This window comes from Zootoca vivipara, chromosome 8, assembly GCF_965207765.1.
Source record: "Zootoca vivipara chromosome 8, rZooViv2.hap1.1, whole genome shotgun sequence".
NCBI lineage: Eukaryota > Metazoa > Chordata > Lepidosauria > Squamata > Lacertidae > Zootoca > Zootoca vivipara.
Genome location: NC_142591.1, coordinates 51272639 through 51294360, shown reverse-complemented (window position 1 = coordinate 51294360; position 21722 = coordinate 51272639). Strand labels below are relative to the sequence as shown.

The following is a 21722-nucleotide window of genomic DNA, read 5'->3' as shown; positions in this document are numbered from 1 at the left end:
CATCTGGCCGGGTCTCCCCAGCCACTCTGGGCGGCTTCCAACACACATCAAAATACATTAAAATATCACAGACTAAAAAGTTCCCTAAACAGGGCTGCCTTTAAGTATTTTCTAAATGTCAGGTAGTTGTTTATCTCTCTGACCTCTGATGGGAGGGCGTTCCACAGAGCGGGTGCCACTACCGATAAGGCCCTCTGCCTGGTTCCCTGTAGCTTTGCTTCTCGCGGTGAGGGAATTGCCAGAAGGCCCTCGGCTCTGGATCTCAGTGTCCGGGCTGAATGATGGGGGTGGAGACGCTCCTTCAGGTATACAGGCCCGAGGCCGTTTAGGACTTTAAAGGTCAGCACCAACACTTTGAATTGTGCTCGGAAACGTAGCAAGGATGGGCATTGGTTTACAGCCATCTTAATTTCCCCAGAATTCCTCTGGATCCTGAGATAGCCACCTAACCTTGCACTTCTCTTTGAAACATTGGAACATCTTTGAAAAATGTGGGAGATATTAAAATGTTTTGGGAAGCAGGTTGGCACCACTGGTTAAGGGCTTTATGGGAGCTGTTGGCTCCAGCATTGCCACATTATGCTGATGGAGAGCAGGTTCTCAAGCTTCCGAATGCAAGAAAGGCACCAGGGCCTAATTTGATTAGTAGAATGTCTGTCATCTGGTGGGAGGGCTTAAGTGTTGTGCTCTGGAATTGGCCCCTCCCTTCGGGTGTTCAGTTAAGAGAGACCAACTGTCATTCTTGCCTCAGGGTGGTGTTTTAATTTCTCTCAGCCAGTATGTTATTGTGTTACAATTTTCTTTATTATTAAAACTTTGTTTGACATATACGTGAGCCACTTACTATGCTGAAAGAAAAGAAACTGATGAAGAATGGTGGAATATCCTATACTGTGTGAGTGAGGGGATATTCCCAGTCTGACAGGAGGATTGATTTATTTAATCACCCCCACCCTCCACAACAAAAAACATCCTTTCAATTCATCCTTCCACAGAGAAGGCTTGCATGCTCTTTTAAAGTGATTGTTCTGTAAGATGCTTCCGAAAAGTTGAAATGAAAGTAATTTATAAATAAATATGCTGATTTTTCTTTTCTTCATTTGAGGCCACCATTTGAGGTGTAGTAGTTCTGAGTGCTGAATCATGCTTTAGCTATTACGATAACGCAGCAGAGAGCATCCAAGGGGACTTCTCAAAGCATTTTGCTGTTTGGCATGGAGGTCTATGGAAGGAAGGAAGGAAGGAAGAAAATAAATACCGTTATGGAATTTTTCTCAATCCCTTAGGTCACGGGTGGGGTATCTGTGGCCCTTCAGATATTCTGGGACTCCCGGACCTATCAGCCAAGTCAGCATAGTCAGGAATAATGGAAGTTGTAGTCAGCAACATCTGGAGGGCCACAGCATACTTTCCCTTTCTTACATGTCTTTTTCAGTCTCACCCGAAGTCTGACATTCATCTTGAAGTCTTCTTGGTGATGAAAGTGTTTCTCTTCAACCAGGCATTTGGCTGTTTAACATGTGTTTAAAATGTGTTTGTGGGAGGCAGGTTATTGGTTTGTTTATGTTTAATTATATATTTTGTATTCTCATTTTGTATTTCCCTGTTGTGAACCTCTCTGGGATATTTGGGTGAAGGGTGGTATCCAGATTTAATTATTATTAATCATCATCATCTCAAAAATGCACTTACCTTGAATTGTTGGGAATATCCCATTCAAAATTGATTTAATTAAAATTAATTTAAAGTTGTTTTGTTTTTAAAACAAAAAACTTGCCTCCTGTAGAAATTAGCTTGCCTCCTGTAGAAATTAAAAGATGTGAATTACAGAGGCAGCAACATAATCTTGACATTTTTGTATTTCATCAAGGATACTGAAAATACTTCAAAGTCTATCAGAACTTCAAGTGCATCAGGCTCAACTTCTAGTAGCTGTAGCTCACCAAGTTTTGTTTTGAATGAATCAGGTAATGGGTGAATATTTGTGGTTAAAAATGCATATAGAATTGTGTAAAATGGTGGCTATAGCATTGCTTACTAATTGTATAAAAACAGGATTGATTTATGTAGGATATTGGGGAAAGAATAACCCTATGTTTATTTATTAAAATATATATTGACTTTCAGATGTAATATCACAAAATAAAATTATTAATTTCAGACTAAAAGAGCAGGCATTTAAAAGAACCCAGCTGGTATTGATGTTTAGCAAAGGCCAGGGCCGTCTTAAGTATATATGGCGCCCTGGCACCGTGGTGCGACGGATCCCTCTGGCGCCCCCGCCCCATTTCCCAGTGCAGCGGGCGGGCGGGCGGAGCTGTGCGGGCGGGCGGGCACAACGCACAGCGCGGCTGCTGGGGGTGCAGCTCCGTGGCGGGTGGGTGGGCGCAGCTCCACAGCGGGCGGGTGGCCCTGCGCCAACCAGTCTGGCCGTAGGGCCGGCCCTGGCAAAGGCCTCCAGGAAAAAATGTGTTTCCAGTATGTGCCAAAGTTGTCAGAGGGGGAGGTGGTTCCACAGGAAGGGCATTGCTGTTGAATAGACCCTCCTCCTAGTCGCCACTAAGTGAATCACCGCGAGGCACAATGCAACCAGGAGCACCTCATCCAATGATTTTAGCGCAATAATGTGTAGTAATGCAAAAGTATGTGCCTTGTACCAAATGCTTAAACAAGAATGGTGCAATATCTGTCCTGGGAGGAAGTATTCATAAATGAGAACAAAAATAGCACATACCTTCTGCTGCTGCAAGTTGTTTTAAACTGTTTCTGATCCTGTGTTTTAATGTTGGAACGTGACCTTAGGGCAAAGGGCAGTTAAATAAATTTAACCTTACAATAAACAACAGGCGTAACGGTTACTCCCTTTATTCACCATCCTTGAATGTTTAGATTCTGAGGTTTATAGCAAGTGCCCCAGGACCCTGGCATCTGTATGGGTTTCTTTCTTTGAAATCTACAATGAGTACATCTATGACCTGCTGGATTTAGTGCCTGCATCGAAAAACCAGAAGCGCAAAGTTTTAAGGATATGCGAAGATCAGGGAGGAAACTCTTACGTAAAAGGTAATGCTGCAACTTTGCTGGTACTGCTGCTTCAAAGGAATAATTCCTCTTTGGGTCTAGTTATCTCAAGAATCCATCTAGGCCAGAGGTTTTCAACCTTTTCGAGTCCATGGCTCCCTTGACCAACTGCATTCTTTCTGTGGCGCCCCTGTGGGGCTCAAGAGCCCAGTTATGTCATCCCTTGCCTGCAGATCTGGCAGCCTCTCGCCCTTTTCAAACACCCTCCCTTGTGGAGTGTTTCCTCAGCCTCCTCTCCCCTCTCCTTGGGAGTCCTTCAGACAGCATCTGCTGCCATCCCTGGTCTCTGAGCTGCACCCCCTCTGTCACCCCAAAGAGAGATGACTCCCAGTGGTACCACTCGCCTGCAGAGCTTATAGCCAGGGCTGCTGCAATAATTAGCTGTGCAATCCTTTGGGAGGCATAGATGCAAGAGGGCGTCAAAGGAAGGGAAGGAAGGGAAGAGGGACAGAGGCCAGTGTTGTCCATGGCACCCCTGACTATCATTCAAGGCACCCAAGGGTGCCATGGCACGCTGGTTGAAAACCACTGACCTAGCCAAATACTATTTCTTGGACAGTGGACAGCTTCAGCTGCATGAGGAAGCTCTTGACACCAGGGGGCGCAGCTTTCCCACTCTCAGCCAAATTTAGCAAGTACTTGCAAGACCAAATACTGTCATACCTCGGTTTGAGTATTTTCAGTTTAAGTACTCCGCGGACCTGTCTGGAACGGATTAATCCACTTTCCATTACTTTCAATGGGAAAGTTCGCTTCAGGTTAAGTACAGACTTCTGGAACCAATTGTGTTTGTAAACTGAGGTACCACTGTAAATGTACAGAATACCCTTATAAGCCTTGATTTCCATTGTAAATAATCTAAGGTGTAATAAAGTTCGCCCATTTTTTTTTTATCTTGAAAAAGTTTCACGGATGGATTGCTTTGAGCTGTTTGGTTATAGTCACTTAATACAGATGGCCAGTTATGGCTTCCTGTCCTTGAGAATGGTTAACCTTCCCCCACCATTTTTATAACATGGCTATTCATGCTGTTAAGGAGAACCTAGGGGCATCTGTAGTGCTGGTGGAGGAGTTTATGAATTCAGAACCAACACACATCCGTTCATCTTCCCTCCCCTGTTCCCTGCCAGCTGCTTTTAAAGCAGATTAAGAGGTGTGAGATCAGTTATTGATCACCAAAATCTTGTTCAACTTGCATCTAAAAATAATAGTTCTATGCTGGCCCAACTTGTGAAGACAGACATGTATTTAAAAATATGCCATTGTGTTTATGTAGCACTGTTTTTATTCAAAAATTCAAAATTTCATACTTTATATCTGTGGTCCTTCAAATTCTGGTTTGATTCCAGTTTAGTATAATTTAAAAAACAACATGTGTTGATTTTTTACATTAGGCATGACTATCCTGTGACCTTCCATATGTTGTTGGACTACATTTCCCATCATCCCTGACTGGGGCTGATGGAAGTTGGAGTCCAAGAACATCTGGAAGGTCACACAGGTTAGTCACCCTTGCTTTAGGCTGCCGCTGTTTCAAATCTTTCTTGATCTCCATTATGTTCTCACACTTAGGTTGTAACCTTATTTATATAAGTAAAACTCCTTGAACTCAGTGAGTCTGATTTCTTGTGTAAGCATGTAGAAAAGTATGCTGTAAATGTGCCAAAAAATTTACATACTGCTAATTGTATAAAATACTTTATTGTTCCAGACTTAAAGTGGATCAGTATAAAGAGTACAGATGAGGCTTGCAAAATTCTTAAAGTAGGAAATAAGAACAGAAGTTTGGCATGCACCAGGATGAACCAACAATCAAGCAGAAGGTTTGTGGTCTCATTTTTAAAGTTCTTGTTCCTCAAGGAGGGGTTATTGGGTTGTTGTTGTTTTGGTTTTGATTGTGTATTTTGGGGTTTTATATTTTGATTTTATTCTGTGAACCACCCTAAGACCTCCTAGTATAGGGTGCTCTATAAATTCAATAAATAGTAATAAAAAATTGAGGCTAATGGCATTACTAATACCACAATTAACTGTGTGGGGCTTTAAAGCTGATAATGCCAAGGTTGCATGTTTGATCTCCGTATGGGGCAGCTGCATATTCCTGCACTGCAGGGGGCTGGACTAGATGATCCTCAGGGTCCCTTCCAACTCTATGATTTATGGGCTCACAAGCCAGTTTTGGCCCATAAGGCCATTTCCCCAACAGCATGCACACCTGTCCACCAGCTGATGCTACGGTACTGGGTGATTACAGCATTCTTCCAACAGCAGCTCTCTGTGCCCATGGCAAGTTGCACACCTGGATTTTCCCATTTTTTATACAGCACTAGGGGCTGCTGTTTAGATCAAAATCTTAAAACCTGCTTGATGCATGCGAGTCACTGGCAGCACCTAAATGAGGGTGAATTGATTCATATCCTGCGACAGCAATGCCCCTTGGACTTCCTGGCTAGAAGGATCTCTGCTTGTGGAAAAATAAATGATTAATGTTGAGAACTATCTGTTCATTAATGATCACTCTGCTGCACCTAGTTTGTGTTGTGGTGTTTCCTAGGAGACTTGGAGAAGGAGACATAGCCCTGCATAATTGCAGAAGGCGCCTGTCTAGCCCTGATAGATAAACAAGACTAGAACATGGCCATCCACATCCACAGTCCAGCCATTTTTGGTTTTGGAGAGAGTGTGAATATCCTAAACCAGGCACCCCCAAACTCGGTCCTCCAGATGTTTTGGGACTACAGTTCCCATCATCCCTGACCACTAGTCCTGTTAGCTAGGGATGATGGGAGTTGTAGTCCCAAAACATCTGGAGGACCGAGTTTGGGGATGCCTGTCCTAAACACTGTATTATTGACCATTGCTCTTTATCCTTTCTACTGGCACTAGATTTATTCTGGAATCTAACTGCCAATTTTAAAGGTTACTTTGTATTTGCTTGTTTGTTTGTTTTTTTACATAATCCAATTTAACAAAAAAATAATATATTGCCTGTCTTCCCCTTAACTTCTCTATAATTAGCTTTAAAAAAATAAGCATATGGGATATACCCACATGCCAAGTTATTTTCCATATGTTCCTTATATTTGAGGAATGACCCAGGGAAAGTTTGGAAAAGATGGGACTTTCCCCACCTTAGGGGAAATGATGGGACTTCCGAACTTGTCCCATTGATCTGAATGGACCTTAGACATATCTACCGTAACTTTTTTCTGATGAATGTTTTTGCATGTTAAAGATCTGTGCACATTGAAGAACAGCCTGTCAAGAGTATTATGAAGCTTTGACACCTGAATATAATTCTAGGCAGAGGTGTATCATCAATTATAGAATGGTATGGTAAAATTTGGGACTCTGTTTTAATGGCTAAATTGACCTCCTTTATCAGACTCAAAGGACAAAATTAAAGTTGGGACATTTTCAGGCAAAAATGGACATTAAAATGGATCGTTATAGGATATATGTTATCCAGTGCCCATCATGGAGTCTTGAAGTTTTGATAGAAATAAATCTACCCTGTTTCTTCGAAAATAAGACGTAGTCATAAAATAAACCATAGCAGGATTTTTAAGTATTCAAGGAATATAAGCCATACCCCGAAAATAAGACATAGTGATAGGCGCAGCAGCAATGCTGGCCGCGGCAGAGGGAGAAGGAAAAAAATAAGACATCCCCTGAAAATAAGCCACCGTGGTTTTTTTTGAGGAAAAATAAATATAAGACAGTGTCTTATTTTCAGAGAAACACGGTATGTTTCTATGGGTGGCTTGCTGTATTATTAAACAGTAAGCCCACAACTTACATGGGGGTTCTGTTCTGGGGATCACACCTAAAGCCAAAATTGTGTATAGTCAAAACACATTGGGTTCAATGGTGGATGGGATTGTCAAAGTTTCCCCCCTGACTGACCCCTTTTTAATTTTGTATATCACTTTTTGGCCATTTAATAAAGTTAAATGTGTGTAAGTTGTTTGTGTGCTGTATGCCAAAATTTCAATTAAGTAAAGTTATATGCATTATCATCTCAATATGACTAATTGTAAGATACCTTCTCTTTGCTCTCTGTTTTTTAAACACCCCCACCCCATCCCATTTTGAGATACCTTCTCTTATATCTTCTACTTTTTTAAAGCTATGTACTTTGTAAAATTAAAGGAATAAAAAACTCTAAATAATGAAATATTAATACTTCCAGACAAATGTCAAGCAAATATATATATGGGAATTGATTATTCAAGCAACTACATCAGTTATGCCCCACAGGAGAAAGTAAAGAAGCACAATATAGAGCATAATACAAAGTAATTAAATAATGAAATATTTTTTAAAAATCGAACTTGTGTCTCTTTTCCTCCAGTCACAGTATATTTTCTATTCGACTGCTCAGCTTGAGTGATGAGAGTGTGCCACGAGTTCTTGGAGTCTCTGAGTAAGTGGTTTTTGTTTTTGTTTTTTTGCTTCTGCTAAATATGCACTGTAGTGAATCTTCCTTTGTGTGGAATTATAGCAAAGTTGTTGAGGTCAAACTAGTGTTCTCAGTTTTAAACTATGCTAAAATGCAAGCCTTTTTTTACTGGCCTTAGTTTGGAGTTCCTGTCTTTGGCACAGGGACAATGTTGAGACTTTGCTTTGTAGGTCTCACTGCTTTCCTGGTGCAGAGAAAGTTGAGTGAAAACAAAATCTTCTTCTTTGAAAATGTGCTTGTACAAATGCCACAGTGTGTTTTGATTTTGCAGTATGTAGATCTTTTTGTCCTCATGTGTGTGTAGCTTCAACTATCAAGGTGAATAGGGTAACTCTGTACACAAACTGATTGTATGTGAATGTCATGATAAGCCAAGGTTTATAGCAGGTGGAGAACCTTCAGGCTGCAGGCCAGGCCTGGCCTGCCATGAGTTCATATTTGGCCTACAAGGCTGTTCTTCACCAAACCACCTGTGTTCTCCAAACCATCATATGTGAGGCAGGTAGAGAATTCACCTGCTAGTGCACAAGCTTTGGCAAGAGAAGGCAAACTTCAAGCCTGCTGAACTGGCTGCACTAGCGAGTTCCAATGTCAGAAAGCAGACTTTGTGTCAGGCTTCGGAGAAACAGCTTCCTCCCCCACCCCACCCCTTAGCCGTGGCATCACAGAACAAAGCAGTTGGAGTCCCTTACCAGTTTAAGAGTGTTTAATGATCACAGGCATTCTGGGAGTAAAGGTGCTCCCAATTAAGTTTCCCCCTACTTCCCCCCAAGTCATCTCTGTCACTTTCCCCTTCTTGCAACCTGATCTCGCAACCACTGGAGCCTTCTGTGTAGCAAGCAACCTTATCAGCTCTCCTTGCCCTTGGAGAGAGAGGCTGGACACTTTCCAGTGAAGAGGAGCCACTTCTCTCTCTCTCTCTCTCTCTCTCTCTCTCTCTCTCTCTCGAACCTATGACACGCAGAGCCCTCATTGCTGGCACGCGCCCCGTCGGCCCATTCGCGCTGTTGTTGTTGTTTTTCCCCATTTGTTCTCCCACTTCTCCTCACGCTACATCTTGTCTCCGCTGTTGAAACCCGGATCTTGTTGTTGTTGTTGTTGTTGCTGGTAGCCAGAGATTGGTTTTTAACCCTTCCTGTGCTGTTTTTTTTTGGCACTTTGGCAGACGATGATTGGGTGTAGCAGCGTTCATTTTTTAACCCGTTACGTGCTGGGTTTTTTTGGCGCTTTGGCAGACTATGTCAGTGCTGCGTGTTAGTTCCAGCGAAGGTATTATTCGTCATTTATTTCTGTTCTCTTCCCCCACAAAAAGCACAGCAGCTTTGGGGCACCCCCCCCAAAAGCAAACCAACTTTTGCACCACCCCAAAAAACCTCCAAAACTTCAGCAGCTCCCCCCTAAAAGCTCAAAAACTCTGGGCACTTTGTTATAAATAAGGGGTTTTTGGTTTGGTTTAGTTAAATAATTAGTTTTTTGTTTATTAAATACAGTTATATATTACAATTATACATTTTTGTTATTTAAACTATAAATATCTGGGGGGTTTTCTCGAAGTGACACACCACCTGAGTTATGCTCGGTTTTTTGACACACCAAGCTCAAAAGGTTGCCCATCATTGTCCTAGCTGTTCCCTATTCAGCTCTGCCCAGCTGTGGTTTTCCAAACTATGTCCCTCTGCAAACCAATTCTCTAAATCTATACTGCTCCACTGTTCCTGGGCAGCTTCAGGATCCTGGTCAGGAGCAGGAAGAGGGGGAGGGGGGGTTCCCACCATTCCTCATCAAGGCTGTAATCCTCAGTCTGGTCTGACACTTTGGCTTCACCATTCATCAACAGATGGGTGGAATAGTCAAAGCCTTGGGCATTTAAAGCACCACACAGGGTTTTATTTTGTTTTGCAAGAGCTGTGTAGTACTTTGAAGTCCTGATTGTGGAACCCAACCACCCAACATTATGGTGTCAGCTGATTGACAGGTGGGCAGCCTCCTGCATCAAGTTTTGTCTACAAGTGTAGAATTTTATAAGGGTCTGGCCCACAGAGCCGAAAAGTTTCCCCACCTTGGTTTCTAGTGCCAGGAACAAGATGAATTGACCTAGGTTCCCGAACCCACCTGGGAGATCAGAAGCATTCACTTCAAATTCTAGTTAGCTACAATTTGCTGTTTTCTGGAATTGCAGTCAACATTAATTGTAGCTAGCTTCATCCTATCTACTTGGTTGGAAGTAAAGTAACAGATTAACAGTGCTACAAAAGGGCCTGTCTTAAGGAGTCAAGGGATATTAATGTACAGTAAACCCACAACTTACATGCAATTAACTTGTGTGTACAGTGGAACCTCGGTTTATGAACACCTCTGTTTACGAAATTTCGGTTTATGAACGGCGCGGACCCATCTAGAACGGATCAATTCACTTTCCATTACTTTCAATGGGAAAGTTCGCTTCAGTTTATGAACGCTTCAGTTTATGAACAGACTTCCGGAACCAATTACACCCATGCTTCGGGTTAAGTACGCTTCAGGTTGAGTACTCCACAGACCCGTCTGGAACGGATTAATCCACTTTCAATGGGAAAGTTCGCTTCAGTTTATGAATGCTTCAGTTTAAGTACTCCGCGGACCGTCTGGAATGGATTAATCCACTTTCCATTACTTTCAAAGGGAAAGTTCGCTTCAGTTTATGAACACTTCAGTTTATGAACAGACTTCTGGAACCAATTGTGTTCATAAACCGAGGTACCACTGTACAGTGGTACCTCTACACGGTGGTACCTCTACTTACGAATTTAATCCGTTCCGAATGCACATTCGTATGTAGAAAAATTTGTAAGTCAAATCACGATTTCCCATAGGAATGCATTGGAAACAGATTAATTCGTTCCGGAGCCTAGAAAAAAAGACTTTAAAGTGCAATTTAACTGCACAGCAACATTACCTTTCAGTGCAGGGAGTGCTGGTGGCAGCGGCAAGGGCCCGATTCGGCCCAGCGGGGGTGGCAGGAGCGCTGGCAGCGGCAAGGGCCAGATCCAGCGGGAGCCGGCTGAGTGTGGCAATGGCGAGGGCCCGATTCCGCCCAGCGGGAGTGGCGGGAGTGCTTGCGGCAGCAAGGGCCGGATCCGGCTTCTTATTGTCACAATAATCTATAACTTTGTGACATGCTTATCAACAGCTGAAGGTGGCCATTGGAACACAACACAGTAAAAATACAGGATCAATAATAAAAGTTATTACTTGACAGTGTGTATTTTACCTGTTAAAAATATTATGAGTCTGTGTTGTACCAGGCTACCTAAAATTCAAATATTTATTGATGTATTGAAAGAGTGATAGGAAGTCCTTAGATGTTTTGTGTTGTGTCCTTGGTTTGTTGTGATTTTGTTTTCATTTTCTCCATTTATTCTTTACTTAATCTTTTTGAACTCTATGAAAAACGCGAATAAAAATTAATTTCAAAAGAAAGATTGATATTAAAATCAGCTGCATTCTTTGTACAGACTCTCTCTCTGTGACTTGGCTGGATCAGAACGATGCCATAAAGCACAAACGTTTGGAGACAGACTGAAAGAAGCAGGCAATATTAATAATTCTCTTCTTATTCTTGGAAAATGCATTGCAGCTCTAAAGCAAAATCAAAACCCTAAGTAAGTGACAAAAGTATATCTTCACACCAGTTTCACATAAAACTGTTTAGTCTAACCTATTGTTACATGACGTTTATCTTTCCCCAAGAAGCAAGGTGTCTGTTTTATCGGCTAAGAGTGCTGAAAACAGATTCCAACATTTTTTTCATTCTTTTGTATGCACACTTTTTATGAGGCAGCCACCTTGTGCTGTCCTCCAGTCATTGACATTCTGCATTTTCTCTGTGTTGCTTATGCCATTTCTCCGTTTTCAAAAAAATCTGGGTTTTTCTTAAAAAAATATGTTTAGGGGTACTCTCATTTTCCTACTTAAATTGAAATACTGCCCCTCAATGAGGCCAAACTTAGATTCCCAAAATGTTTAGGGGTATGCATACGCCCAGAAAAAAAGCAGTGGGTATAGATGCCATTAGCACTCATTTTCTGTCTTTTGGGGTTTTTGACATGGGCAAAACATATTAGGAAAATCACCCTAGTACTTTTCAGCAGGCATTCACTGTGACCCTTGCTTTTTTATGACTCAATTTTGTTTTGTTTTAATCTTTATTTTAGTTACTACTAAATGATTTTCATGGCTATAATTATATTTTAAATGAAAGAGATATAGTGCTGTAACACCACAGTACTTTAACATTATAGTACTATAGTTGTACCTTGGAAGTTGAACGGAATCCGTTTTGGTAGTCTGTTCAACTTTCAAAATGTTTGAAAACCAAATCGCGGCTTCTGTTTGGCTGCAGGAAACTCCTGCAGCCAATCAGAAGCCCCGTCGGACGTTCAGCTTCCAAAAATAGTTAACAAACTGGAACAGTCTCTTCTGGGTTTGCAACATTCAGGAGCCAAAGCATTTGCGAAGTAAGCTGTTTGAAAACCAAGGTACAACTCTATAGCATTTTCACTATTCTTCTCTTTGGTTTTAAAAAAGATAAGTAGATGGAACAGTCTGTTGGCAATAATTAAAATGAATAAATGAATGAAAATGGGACCAATCTGTTGAATCTTAAAACAGCTATGTCCTAATAGGTACTTGATCTGCAGATAAAGGGCAGATAGCAGTCACACATGTCTGAATCCATGCTTGCTTTTACAAATCATGCACATGTTGAAATTAATGTTAATACAACTTTCCCTTAAGATTAAGGCCAGCATACATTCCCTTCAGAGAGAGTAAGCTGACCCGCCTGTTCCAGCCATTCTTCTGTGGTAAAGGCAAAGCTTGCATGATTGTCAATATTAACCAGTGTGCTTCTACCTATGATGAGACATTGCATGTAATGAAGTTTTCTGCTGTAGCAAAGCAAGTAAGTAAAAGGCTGTGCCCTCCACAACATACCCAAAGCACTGCCTGTTTTATACCATTGCCTTGTTTTTTTCCTGGGTGAATAATAATAATAATAATTTATAATAATAATAATAATTTATTATTTATACCCTGCCCATCTGGTTGGGTTTCCCCAGCTACTCTGGGCGGCTCCCAACAGAATATTAAAAACACAATAAAAGATCAAACATTAAAAACTCCCCTAAACAGGGCTGCTTTCAGATGTCTTCTAAAAGTCAGATAGTTGTTTATTTCCTTGACATGTGATGGGAGGGCATTCCACAAGGCGGGCACCACTACCAAGAAGGCCCTCTGCCTGGTTCCCTGCAACCTCAGTTCTCATAGTGTGGGAACCACCAGAAGGCCCTTGGAGCTGGACCTCATGATGTGGGTGGAGACAACCATTTGGAAATTATCTTCTTTATGAGCCAGTGCTTCCTGGCTGAGGTGTGTCCATGCAAAGTAGCCTGTAGGATCCTGACCTCTTTACTAGGAATACTTACTTGCTTGGCCCATCTAACTGTAACGCACAACAATAACAAAAATGTAGCAGCTAGCCTTACACCCTGAAATATAACGGACGCCTGATACATATCAAGACTCTTTGCCTTCTGTCGATGTTCTCCGTCTTCAGCTCACAGCAACAAATATGTGTGTGTGGTGTTTTTTCAGTTTTCTTTTATATATATAAATATTGACATACCAACCACTCTCGTAAAATACCAGGGTTGTATAAAACATCGTGTACAAATGCAACAAAGCATAAAATACCACAAAACAGCACAAAATAATTGTAAGTGTAACTGGCTCATCTTGGAAAAAATGTTAAAACAATTGAACAGGCCTGTTTGGCTTCAAGAGGGGTCTGAAAGTTAGCAGGGAGGCTGCTTGCCAAATTTCTGCTGGTGGAGTGTTCCACAGCATGGGGCCAACGACGCTGAATGCCTGGCTTATAGTTGGAGCTGGCCAGACTTTTAAAACACAGCCAGCAACTACAGGGCTCCACTGGATGATCCCCGAGACTGATTTGGGATAAAAGGACTCAGGTGATCCTCAAGGTATGCTGCTTTATTCTGTTGGCTGTCTGCACACATCAGCCACCAAGTTGCTCCATTTTGCACTTGCTGGAACTTTCAGACTCAAAAAGGAGGATAGAGGGGTGGAGAGTCCAAATTTAAGAACCAAAAGAGCATACCTTACTGCTCTCTGACTCTTAAATCTAAACCTTGCCACCACTTTGTGTAAATGGAGAAGACATGGGTTTTAAAAGACTTCAGCAAAAGCACACAGATTATTGGGTTCTATGTGCGTATATGAGCTGCAGTGTAAACTGTGAACAGATATACCATGACAAATGCAATTTAAAGCTTGGTTTTGTTAAGATTAGAGTGTGTGGCTAACTCTCAGTTCCTTAGACAACTGAACTTTTCAACCTTCTTAATAGTGACCTCTCAATTATGATCATTGCAGTGTACTTCCCAAAGTTCTCAAAATTCCCTTTGTGGCCTTCCAGGGCAAATAACGCAGAACTACAGTTTATTGTGAAATTGTGCTCTTATTTGTAATTTAAACCAATGACACAGTATTATTTTTCAGGTTATTCAAACATTTGAACACAAAATATTTGATTATTTTCCCAAAAAATATATTGGAAGGGACGATAGGCCTACAGTGCACTTTGATGACTTATCTGCAGAGCAGCTTCCAGAGGATTCTTGTATCTCCTCTGAAGAAGAGGAAATAGATATAACTATTATGAACCACGAGGTAATGTTTAAAACTGTTTTCAGACAATCTGGTGCATGCTTGCTCAGTAGGAGTTAAATCATCTTAATAGTGTTAAAAATTAATGGAGTGATTCTGAAATCAATATAATACTTTGGACTGTTTTGAGTTGTGTTACCTGGCCTACATCCTTAATAGATTCTGTAGTGGTTAGGGACGGGGAAGAATTTAAATTCAGTTTGCATTTAAAGTTGAATTTGTCAAATTCACACTTTCCAAAACAAAATGAGAACTAAAACACAGTCCTTCAATTTTTCCACTTATCCCAATTTTTTGATGCGGTTCTCCAAACAAACAAGGTTTTACAAATTTCTGCAAAAATATGGAGAACTAAATTTAAGATTGGAAAAATGAGAAAATGAGAGAACCATAACTGGCAGTTCCTTCCATCCCTAGTAGCAGATAGAAATCACTTAAGTATTTTCCCAGTTGTGTAATGGGTTTCTTAGCCCTGTCAACCAGCATGTGACCCTTGGCTCATTACCCCTTAGGGCAATGTTCCCCAACCTTGTGCCCTCCAAATGCTCGGACTACAAGTCTGTGCTGGCTGGGGCTGATTGGAGGCATAGTCTGAAACATCTGGAGAGCACAAGGTTGGGGAAAGGAGGGGCGGAATGGTCTCCCAGTCCTACTTTAATGAATGGCAAATGTTAGCTCAGGCACCGCATGCTGTCTTCTGCTCCTTGATTCCATGTTCTTAATTTGACTTCATTCCTGCAGGATCTCTTGAAAATGACAGAGATCTTGAAGAGCAAGCTGATTGCAGAGAGGCAAGGCAAGCTGCTCCTTGAGGTGCAAATACGCAAGGAGATGGCCGAAGCAATGTTTCAGCAACTGATGGAAACAGAAGAAGCCTGGAGGTAAGCCTTAAGATTTTGTAGCAGTGAGGAACTGAAAGGCCGCAGGCACCCACCTCTCCAAGCATGGCTTAGCACATCATCAGTTCTAGAATAAGGCATCATATTTACAGGTGTCTTATTCTAGGACAGATCTTTTGTGTTGCATGCTGGACTATTTCAAAGCAGTTGGTTTGAAAATGCTTTGCTTTTCCAAATATTTGTGTAATAGCTTTCTAGCAATTATTTAAATATATTCTGTGATAAAATCTACGTGTTAGAGACATCTGCTTCTGTCTCAAGTTCTCTTAGCTAAAATGAGTTTGTTTTACTAGTATGGAACCAAGAAAATGTGTCTTGCACAATACAGTGGATGGCCAATATAGGAAATCCTATTAGCCACCTTTCAGTTTAATTCAATGTTTATATCCAGCCAACAGCAATGGGACTGTAGTACTAGAGCAACAGGATATAATAACAATAATCAATAATAAATTGTGGGTTTAATTCTGTTGAAAATGGTTGGCATTCACATTTCTAGTTACTTTCTGAATGTAAATCGCACATTTACTAGGAAGTAAGATATTTTGTAGTAAATTGATTTTACTTCTTACTATGTAATAAAAGTAAGCTGTAGGTTAAACCACTGAGCCTAGGGCTTGCCGATCAGAAGGTCGGCGGTTCGAATCCCCACGACAGGGTGAGCCCCCCTTGTTTGGTCCCAGCTCCTGCCAACCTAGCAGTTCAAAAGCACGTCAAAGTGCAAGTAGATAAATAAGTACCGCTACAGTGGGAAGGTAAACGGCATTTCCTTGTGCTGCTCTGGTTCTCCAGAAGCGGCTTTGTCATGTTGGCCACGACCTGGAAGCTGTACGCTGGCTCCCTCGGCCAATAATGCAAGATGAGCGCCGCAACCCCAGAGTCAGTCTGGGGTCCCATTACCTTATGTAATAAAATTATAAGCCTGTCTTCATGCTGCAGTTCACGTGGCCACAGCAACTCCAGCATGATGGCAGACCAGCAGGCAGATGACCCAGGCAAGCTGTTTAAAGGAGATCTGGAGGACCTTCAGAGAATAATTTTGCAAACTGCTCTCTGAAGTGTTCCCACCCTCCTTTAAAGTGGGAGGGGGTGAGCTATAAGGAAAGGGAGGTGGCATAGCTGTGAGAGAAGGCTTGGGCAGCCTGTGAGGGCATAGGCAAAGGGGGGGAGGGAGGGGGGTTGGCCAGGTGTCAGTTACTATGAGGTTAGTCCTTATTTGTACAAACCTCCAGGAAACATGCATGGGACATAATCTGTGATTTCTAGCTATGGGTTGGAACTGGAGCTCTTCCCATTAAATGAAATGAGGGCTTCTATAAAACAGAAATGAGGTAGGAGGCATATTTTGACAATTCCTCTGTGCTGTGGCTCAGAGGAAGGATCTTCTAACCCAGGCACCCCCAAACTCGCCCCTCCAGATGTTTTGGGACTACAACTCCCATCATCCCTAGCTAACAGGACCAGTGGTCTGGGATGATGGGAGTTGTAGTCCAAGAACATCTGGAGGGCCAAGTTTCGGGATGCCTGTTCTAACCTCTGGTGTAAATTAGGGAAAGGGTGCTGGGATTGGAGACGGCTGCATTTTGTACCCACCCCTCTGTAGGCTTGTTAATTGAATCATTAGTATAATTAGTAATTAAAAGTATTTTGTCTGTCTCTCATTGCTAATACTGTCCAGTAAACGCTTAGAAGATCTGAAAGAAAGGTATGAAGAACAATTGGAGAGTAAATTTGAAATGTACAAGGAGGCCATAAAGAAGCATGCATACATGTGTGCAATGGATCAAATTGAAGACCGCTATGTGCCAATAGAGGAGTTCATTGCTGAACAAGCAAAGGTCGAGGTACTTATTCCCTAAAAGTTATGTTGTCCATTGTACATGTTGGCATTCTTTCCAAGGCACCTGCAGGAATTCTAGTAAAAGGTTAAGTTGTTAAATGAAAGCTCTGAAAGGTAGGGTTTATATTGGGTGGTGTTTTTTGTGGGAGAGAGTGATGTTAATTAATCCTCATTACTTTGGATGTGCCTATGTATTTTGAAATGTTGTGTGCCCCAAAAATATTTTGACAGGTGTTAGCCAAAAGTACATTGTCTGGTGATATACCAATAAAGTTTTAGACATGAAAGGGTTCCTAAATATATTTAATGCAGAAAAGATTAGACCAAAGTGGGATGTGACACAAATATGTTTGTTTTCCAAAGACCATCATATTGGATAAGGAAATAGGTGCTAAAAGGTATCTTAATTGTTGCTTAAAGTGATGTGGGAGCAGGAGGGAAGAACAGCCAAGCTTTCTTTTTTTTTTTAAGCACATGCTGTTAGTTACTACAATGAAATGTGCCATTCGAGTAAATTATTATGATTCAAAACTATTATAATTCATCTTGTTGCTCAGGACAGAGAAATGAAAATACTAGAGTTGAAAGCAAAACTTGGTAAACTCAATACCTTGCCTTCAGAAAGTCCTAATTTAGACTCTGCAGAAGGGAACATTGATCCAGGTAAGCAACCTGCATTCTTGAGCTTAAGATTTTTTTCTGAAAAGTGGCCCAAATATTCTTAACCTTCTTTTGCTTCACAGATATTAAATGCAATGCTTCAGATGCTTTGCAGGGACAATGTGATGAGAGAGACAAGGTAATTTCCTGATTCCTTCTGTGGTCCCTCCTGATTCTCTGCTTCATTATCAAAATATTTCTTAGAGCTCTTTGATCAAGGGGCTGGTAAAATACGTAAGGTGGTGATGGGGAACCTATGGTGCTTTGGTTGTTGCTGGACCATAACTCCCACAATTCCTGACCACTGGATGGGGCTGATGGGAATTGGGAGTCCAACAGTATCAGGGTTGGGGGCTACCGGATTCCTAAACCCTGACCCTACAATAAAGCAAAATCATGGTCAGTCAAAGGTTGCAGCAGAGTTACACCAACATGACTCTCCCTTTAATCACTAATTGTAACAATAAAATTGTTTTGCAGCAAATAAGATCCTTGAAATTAAAAATAGAGAAATTAAATGAAATGTTGCAAGATGCCAATGAACTCTGCAGACAAGCAATGGAAGAAAATAATAGACTTAAACAAGAGATGATGCATAAGGTTGGTCACATGGCTACTAAAGCTGCATTTTGCTGTTCTCTCTCTCTCTCTCTCTCTCTCTCTCTCTCTCTCTCTCTCTCTCTCTCTCTCTCTCTCTCTCTGTGCTATTTCCCCTGCTTATGACTGCTATACCTGTTAGTCTTAACCTGCTACATGACTTGAAACTGTCTATATTTCAAATTTACCAGGATAATAAGATTAACTTGAAAATGCAGTTTTGTGTTCTCTTCCTATTCAAGCTTTTAGTGAGCAGATATAGAAAATATGAGGTCTTATCTCATCTCATTATATTTGAAGTAGATTGCTATACATACCAGCTAAGTAACAGAGGTATCGTCTTGACTGAAAACTGGTGATTTCAATATGGCCTCTAACTTATTAGAAAATAGTTACAGGTAGGTAGCCGTGTTGGTCTGAGTCGAAGCAAAATAAAAAAATTCCTTCAGTAGCACCTTAAAAACCAACTAAGTTTATATTTTGGTATGAGCCTTCGTGTGCATGCACACTTCTTCAGATACACTAGAAAACATTAGAAAATGTTTAACTATTCATTTTGGCTGCTCACCTTCAGAGGATGCCAGTGAGATGTATTAAAATCAGTAAATGCCAGGACTCATTCTACCTCTAATGTATCCTTCCATGGCTTAACAGGAAGAAGAAGTCAAGGGTCTTCAAAACTGGGCTAAGCGTGGCAATGAGCTTGAAGCCACAGTGTCTTTTTTACAAGAGGAGCTACGTGAAAACAAAAAACTCCTAAGCGTAGATTCTAAGCATCAGAAATCCAAGAAGGGCTTTTTTGCAAATCTGAAATATACCCTAGCAGATGTTCCTAAAACACTCAGTGACAAAGACTCAGAAAAACCTGAGGTATCTTCTACAAGCTCTCACAAGTGACCTCAGCAACACACAAAGTAAGAGTAATTGGGATCCTTCTTGGGGAGGGTTGAATGGAGCTACTGAATTAGTACAGGTACTGAATTGGTGGTTAATCGGAGAGTGCAAAAGCACTGGAGGCAATTTCTGCTTTGAAAATAAAATGCTTTGCTTAACAAAAAGTTGAGTTAGCATATCGGCATGGCTTAAATGTGGCCTCAGATGATCTTGTTGCTGTATAGTGCTACTATCTGCATCAAGAATGCCAGAACACATTGAACACACCATTGCTTATGTTTTTCTTGTACTAGGATAGATTTTGGAAGTTCCCTTGTTTTAAGAAATATATTTAATGTTCAGATCACACTATCCATTATCTCAGCTTCAGGCCCATTGTACAAATGTGTAGAATGAAGCTACATGAATTCTGTGATTGAATTGCTTTCCTTGTATGAAGAAATTGGGATGGAAATGTGTAAAGCAGCCATTTTATACATTTGCTAATAAAAATGTTTACCAATACTTTACAAGCAGCAGCGAATGAACTAAACAATTGTCTACGGAAGCATAGGCTTAATATAGTTGCTGCCATATACTGTGATTGTCAGAACATACTCAAAATCTGCCAGGTTTGAAATTTCAAGAATGCTTATTTATTAAAATCACAATAAAATGAAAACAGTATTTACAGGTTGACAGCCTGGTTGCCAGTTTGTGAACTGGATTCCTTCATTTAAAAAGAGTAAATATCATGTGTACTACAAAAATATTGGTTTGTGCAACTGAACATAGTTAGAATCACAATGTTCCTATAGTAACCAAGTTGTGAATAAGTATTTTGGAAAAGTCTCAGCATGATATCGAGGAAAAAACACAACCCTTTTGGAGAAAGCTGAGGCACAGAGTAGTGAGATCGCATCCTGTTCATAACTTCAGTCCAGTCGTGACTTTATACAACTAGTGCCCTTAAACCTGATTTTCAAGTGTCTCCCATCCCACACCCGCATCCTACTTACGTAATACGTTCAACAAATTGTATAGACTTTGGTTATAATAGTAGCTGGGTGTACTTTCTAATGGGAATGTTGTGTTAGTTGTGCTTTTTGAATTTAAACATTAAATTGCCTAATGTTGGAACTAAAGTGCTGCCTTTAAGAATGGCAGCTTTATGAGCCACACTGGTAGAAAGGTTTCTGCAATGACTCTAGGTTATACTTCATTTTATCCCTATCAGATTCCTATTTGAAAACAAACTATAAAGCCATATACAATATACCTTTAGATCAGGCATCCCCAAACTTTGGCCCTCCAGATGTTTTGGACTACAATTCCCATCTTCCCCGACCACTGGTCCTGTTAGCTAGGGATCATGGGATTTGTAGGCCAAAACATCTGGAGGGCCGCAGTTTGGGGGTGCCTGCTTTAGATCATCAGGTATAAATGTACTGCATTTCAGATTCTATAGGTAGGTCCTTTGAAGGGAGGTAATGTGAGCCAGAAAGACTGTTTCTTGCTTAAAAGCATGGTTATCTCCTGGGGGTTGTGGGGAACCACTCTATTCTGATGTCTCATTCACTTCATTGCAACTGTGCCAATTCCACCTTACTCTTTAGACAAGTATAGACACTACAGCAGCTTTTTCTGTTTAAGCCCATTCATCCAATCCACTTTCACAAGGCAAAACACAAAAGAGTTGTCTTTTTAACGTAAAATGCAATTGCAGCAAGCTGCTAGCATTAGCTCCTCAGTGGTGAGCAGGGAAGAGCTAAGTGGGCAGGCTGATTAAACATTTCCTCTGCCACTGTTTATTCAGTCAAAGTTGTCTCTCCAAGCTAGTTTCCAATCTAAGAAAGACCCCATTCCTGTGTCTTTTATGCTGCAGGTGGGCAAGCCATTCCAACAGATGCCATTCTGAGCAAATAAATGATGGCTCTGCAGTCCTCCCTCCCACAGCCTGAAAAGCTTTTCAGTTAAAATAAATGGGTGGCAACAGCTCATGCATCACTATAGCATCTAGATGGGCCCTAAAACAGACCTTTTTTTGAGATGCTTGTTATGACTGGACCATGTGGGGCTAAGTTCTGGCTGCTGTCATGAATTGTTGTTTTTCTTCATTACATTTGCAGCTGTCTCCAGCTTGATTTTGATCTTCTGGTGTGTCAAAAGAATCTGGGTACTTAAGAAAAATAGAAAGAAAGTGCCAGCAATAGAGGACATTAAAGCCTTAAGCTGGATAGTGGTCACCTGCAACGTTTTCTTGAGCTTCAGGATCCACAAGCAGTTAGGATATCCTAATGCATAAAAGTAACTGGCGCAACCACAATGTCCCATTAAGAGGTCTACACCAATTTGGAGGCAGGAGCTCCTCCTTTTTCCTGTTAGGGCTGCTGCTGATATTGTCCTTCTGTAGCAGTGTAGAAGTCATCAAGGACACTCTGTAAATATTCAAAAGTTGGTCTCTCTTCTGCTTTATCTTTCCAGCAAGTTTTCATAATATCATAGAGCTCAGCTGGACAGGCCTCCATGCGTGGCATGCGATACCCACGTTGAAGAGCTATCATGACATCAGAATTACTCATCC

At 41.2% G+C, this 21722-nt stretch overlaps 2 protein-coding genes across 9 annotated transcripts in view; one reads left to right on the top strand and one right to left on the bottom strand.

Annotated features, from left to right (window-relative positions):
- Positions 1 to 19834, top strand: part of LOC118089973 (kinesin-like protein KIF20A) — a 26289-nt gene extending 6455 nt beyond the window's left edge. Inside the window, exons 7-19 of the mRNA XM_088675536.1 lie at positions 1871 to 1967; positions 2890 to 3063; positions 4793 to 4904; positions 7436 to 7507; positions 11038 to 11184; positions 12320 to 12485; positions 14102 to 14272; positions 15011 to 15150; positions 16847 to 17012; positions 17566 to 17671; positions 17752 to 17807; positions 18149 to 18268; positions 18920 to 19834. Of these exons, the coding sequence (XP_088531662.1) occupies positions 1871 to 1967; positions 2890 to 3063; positions 4793 to 4904; positions 7436 to 7507; positions 11038 to 11184; positions 12320 to 12485; positions 14102 to 14272; positions 15011 to 15150; positions 16847 to 17012; positions 17566 to 17671; positions 17752 to 17807; positions 18149 to 18268; positions 18920 to 19162 (1770 nt within the window). The 3' untranslated portion in view covers positions 19163 to 19834. The remainder of the gene's footprint in view (positions 1 to 1870; positions 1968 to 2889; positions 3064 to 4792; positions 4905 to 7435; positions 7508 to 11037; positions 11185 to 12319; positions 12486 to 14101; positions 14273 to 15010; positions 15151 to 16846; positions 17013 to 17565; positions 17672 to 17751; positions 17808 to 18148; positions 18269 to 18919) is intronic.
- LYN (LYN proto-oncogene, Src family tyrosine kinase) overlaps positions 19772 to 21722 on the bottom strand; it is a 45707-nt gene continuing 43756 nt past the window's right edge. For all 8 annotated transcript variants that reach the window (XM_035125189.3, XM_035125190.3, XM_035125191.3 and 5 more), the window contains exon 13: positions 19772 to 21722. In XM_035125189.3, coding sequence (XP_034981080.1) covers positions 21520 to 21722 — 203 coding nt within the window. In that variant the 3' untranslated portion in view covers positions 19772 to 21519.